This window comes from Limulus polyphemus, unplaced genomic scaffold (assembly GCF_000517525.1).
Source record: "Limulus polyphemus unplaced genomic scaffold, Limulus_polyphemus-2.1.2 Scaffold2103, whole genome shotgun sequence".
Classification (NCBI taxonomy): Eukaryota; Metazoa; Arthropoda; class Merostomata; order Xiphosura; family Limulidae; genus Limulus; species Limulus polyphemus.
The window spans coordinates 148,792-153,669 of NW_013667713.1; the positions used below are offsets into that span (position 1 = coordinate 148,792).

Sequence of the window (4,878 nt, forward strand, 5' to 3'; positions counted from 1 at the left end):
CTGAACAACGTCAAACCAGACTTCAAGCACAAAAATTAAGACAAATAACTTACAGAGAGCAAGAAACAGTGGAACAACATGGTGTATGACTTCAGGCTCAAAGAACAAGACAAGCTCAAACACGATCTAATTTCAAATAAAGCTTTGTTTGGTTAAATGTTTTTTATTTCTCGCATCACAGCTTTTGTTTACTTACTCAATAATTTGCTGAAAAAAATACTGATCTACACATTTCAAATCTAAATTTTCACAATGCAATGCTGGGTAACTCGGCTAGTAACTGATAAATTATAAAGTTTTATTTTAAAATATTTTGATATTCATTTAGAAGGACTTAGAGGTTATGCAAATGAAATTTGTAAATTGTAAGAGGAAAAACATATTATAAATCTTAACATTAAAATCACCTAGCATTCAGACTAGTCAGAGTCTCTGTCAGACTATGATTTAATAAATTCACAGATAAATATTTCATAAAAATACTTAATTAAAAAGTCTGATTGTTAAGTTTACTAAAAGTTTGCCAAATTATGTGAAGATACACTTACTGCATTAAAAAATTATGGTGGGCATAGTTTCATGGCTGTGTGGGGGTTAAAAAAACTGAGCCCATATAGGGTGAGTTATAAAAATTCTGTTAGCAGTAAAATATGATCAGCACAAACCAAGCAGTTTCTCTGACTAACAGTTTATGGAGCCAGAACCAATCAAAGACTAACATTGGGGAGAATTTGCTCTTTTGTTTGTTAAAAGCATGTCCATCAGCCACGTTAAGTTGATTAGCAAACAATCTTGAAAATCGGAAAGAGAAGAAAGAGGTTTCTCTGGTGGGTTTGACAGGTTTATTGACAGGCCTGCTAACTCTTATGATTTAGGCATAATTGTTCCAGTTGGTTTTTTTTTTTTTCATTTAGGCTGTACTAATTGTTGTGTTATTTTATGATTTTATGCAAAATTCCGGAAATAATTCACCGCTCTCTGCCTCAATCTTGAAATAGCCTATTAAAAAAGCATGTGAGTAGTAAGTGTCTATGGTGTGCTAATAATTTCTTGAGAGGAAGATGGCAGAAAAATGTGGTTCTGCTTCATCCTCAATAACTCCAACAAAGAAAAGTTTATAGTGAGCAGGAGTTTACACATGAGTATTCAAAAAAGTTCAATGATATTGTATCATCCTCGAAGGGTATGAATTATGTAAGATATACAATTTGTGTTTGTGATTTATAAATTCCTCATGGAGGTGAAAATGACAGGAAAAATATCTCAACATTACTAACCACCAGCAAAATGGTTTGAGAGCATCTGGAATGAATAAATTAGACTAATTTTTCGTAAAACCCAATACCAAATCAGAATCAGTGCTGATAAGGAATATGAAGATGGCACAAAAAAACTGTTTCTTCCAAGAATTTATAGATGATTTCCTAAAGAGAGCCAAGATATTAAATAAAGCATAATTAGTAGTGGCACCATTTCCATTTTTGGCTATTTTTTCCCTTGTCCCAATAAAAATTTAATGCTGGTAGATTTGTATCGATATCTCAGCAAATCAGGAAGATAGGAGATTCCCAATTTAGAATATTTCCTGGAATTAGACATAATTTGGTTGAAACTGTAGAAACCTATTTTTGTTTTTAAGTTCTGAAGTGGAGAAATTGGAAAATCACCTGACACAGAAGAATGAAGATTGAGCATTTCTTAAATATTTATTTTTGAAATTAAGAAGTTGAAACTTAAATATTAGAAAAATATAATTATAAACTACATTTTCATGCCAAGTTTATTGATAATGAAGTTATTTAATTATATTATGAATGTAACCCTGTAAAAGGTTACATATACAAAAGAGCCACACCTGGAAGTGAAAGGATAATGAAATTGATCCCTGACATAGGTAATCTAGGATTGTTGGGTTTTGCATTAAGACTTTGGATTTGAAAGTGTGGTGTAGACACAATCTTCTAGTCTCTTGTCTTATATAAACATGGTCTTCTCTTCTTTAACTTCAACAACCATTACAGTTTCAGAATGATGCTGTGACTTAAAAGTGTTGTATGGGCAAGTAATATAACCTAATATTGTGTACGACATGATCTTTCTCACCTTCAACAGACATCAGCATCTGAAAGAAATTGGTTAGCACAAATTTTGTTTTTATAATAAAGAAAGCCTTTTTTTTTCCCCATTTGTACCTAAGTCCATTGATCACCCCTATTCTATTTATTTTATTGCAAGTAAGTCTTTCCAGACCACTCGTATTGCAGACTTAACTCTTGGGTCCAGTTTTTATTTGAGAATACCATAGACGTATTTCATGGAATAGTATGTAACATGAACCTTATTTTTGTTAGTTTTGTGTCTGCTTTATCTGCAGAGAAAATATTACATTCAATCTTGTGCAGAGTAGTATATAATATGGTCTTACTATTGTTATATGGAACTTGATTGTGCTAGCTTTATTTGCAAAGAAGTATTACACTAACAACTGTGTAGAGTAGTGAGGATAAAGACCTTACTGTTGTAATAAGCAGTGTATTGCATAACTGTTTCATTCCAAAAGATCATGGAGTGTTTGGTGAAAATTAGTTGTTTTGTGTGTTACAGGCTTACATGGATGGAGGGTTCAGTGACAACCTGCCTATTTTGGATGAGAACACCATTACTGTGTCTCCTTTTAGTGGGGAGAGTGATATCTGTCCTCAGGACAGCAGCTTCAGCATAATGCAGATAAGCCTAGCAAACACAAAGATTGCTGTAAGTACTATGTTCCTTATTTAATTCTAAAAAACTGATCCATTTCCAAACAATGCATTGTTTTGTTAGCTAACTTTTTATTTCCTTGACATAATAAATATGCAGGTTGAAATAAAGTTAGGTGAATTGATATATATTTCATAATTTGGTAATAGGAATGAAAAAAACATGGTGGTCTTTGCTAAAATGTAATTTTTACAATTCATAGCCAGAATCTATAGATGCTTAAGTTGTCGTATTTTTAACTTTTAGACATTGTCACTTTCTGATAATCATTGTTTCCAGTTAAATATTTACATGCATTTGTTTTTCTCTTCTAAGTCTTGCTTATTTCTATAGGCATGGTTAGAGATTCTTGTAATAATTTGTCATTTTCTTCTCACTCTCTCTGAGTTTTGAGTCTTAAACTCAGCATTTAAAGTTCAACTTATCTCACCTAATTCTTTAGAACATGTTAATAAGAGTCACCTAATGGTGTGTGTGTTATAATATTTTCTTTAAATATATGCTCATAAGTAAATGGTGAAAAACTTAATTACATATCAAATTACACAAACCATATGCATATTTTGGCTTTTAAACAAGTTACTAGCTGATCCTCTAGGGAACTTATAGAAGCCCAGCCTTTAAAACCTATACTTTCTCCAAATAGCCAAATGTCAAAAGTATATTTTGACATGCTGAACCTTTATATTATAAAATGGAAGTGGTATGTGCTGCACAAAATTTAAATTCTGAGAGCAGGACATACAAATATTTTTTTAATTTTTCTTTACCTATTTATAGTTTGGTAGAGTTATATGTTTTTATTTTAATGTCATACTATTAAATTAGGTACATGTCATTTGAAGTATTTTAATGGTATTGTTCAACAATCTCTGGACATGACTTGATTGCCTTGTCACCCAACAAAAGGAAATAAAAATGTATTTTAGGTATGATGGCATGGAAAACAATCTGTCATAAGTAATTCCAAAAATCTTTAAGATGAAAGAGAGTTCAGGAAACAGTTCAGAGCAGTTACTCAGAGTTTTCCTATATTTATAATAAAATTGCTTTAAATAAGTAACAATACAATACATGACACTGAAATAAAAACATGTATCATACATCTGCCAAACTACAAATAGGTATACATCTTGCTGACTTGTTCGGTTATTAATAATATGAAATGTGACAGAACATCAATGAAAATAATCTGTAGTCCAAAATATAATTACCTCCTCTCACACGCATAGCTATTACTCGACTGTCTGGGTTTATTCCTTTGCCCATCTAAGCTTTGGTCTGATTTTTTCTCAGTTGCTTCAGTCTTTTATACCTCACTCAACTGCCCTTGGCAATATTTATCTTGTGACCCTCTCCACCTACATCAGTGTGCCCTCTATCCTGGTACTGTATATGTGCACCTCATTATTATTTTTGGCACGGAGGCCAATCAGGTCTCTCCTATCCTACACTGGTATCTAGTGTTGCACAACAATTGGGGGTCCTCCGAGGGGCTCTGAAGCTGTGTCTGAGGCCAGTCCTTAATATTCTGGAGAGAATTTAGATTCACTTTGGGATAAGTTGCCTGTGATTTGTTTTCTTCTGTTGGTTCTTTGAGAGTGTGATGTTTTGGGCCTTTTCCCTGTTGCTTTTGAGCCTGCACCTTACTTGATGGCTCAAAGGTCTAGAAGCAAAGTTTTAGTTTTCTCTCCAATCACAGTTATTGTAGTTCATGCAGGGAGGTTTATTTATCAGTTACATGAAGGGACAGTTATGCCTTATTTGACAAGGTTGTCGAAACTTTGTGATTTAGCCTACTAACACCAGGTGGAAACATATTCTTACTCTCAAATAATACATATGCTTCATGAATTTCCTGGTTCTATGGAAGAGTTTGTAGTTCACCTGTATACATTAACTCTCCCAAGACGGGGTTGGTCAATTTGACCGAGTCACATGACCTTTTGTACTTGTTTAAAGTTGATATAAGTTTAATATTTATAACTCTCTATATATTGGGTATATCTTCACAAAATTTAGCAGTCTTTCAGTTAATATTACATGTCTTTCACACACAAAAAGTCATATTCCTTAGTGAAGTATTTTTTGATAAAATAAAATAAAGTTTTAGTCCAT

The 4,878-nt window shown here is 32.6% G+C and overlaps 1 protein-coding gene across 3 annotated transcripts in view; it reads left to right on the forward strand.

Annotated features, from left to right (window-relative positions):
• The window catches only part of LOC106465962 (patatin-like phospholipase domain-containing protein 2), a 40,547-nt gene that overhangs the window by 16,885 nt on the left and 18,784 nt on the right, over window positions 1-4,878 (forward strand). For all 3 annotated transcript variants that reach the window (XM_022393927.1, XM_013926211.2, XM_022393928.1), the window contains one exon: window positions 2,605-2,754. In XM_022393927.1, the coding sequence (XP_022249635.1) occupies window positions 2,605-2,754 (150 nt within the window). The remainder of the gene's footprint in view (window positions 1-2,604; window positions 2,755-4,878) is intronic.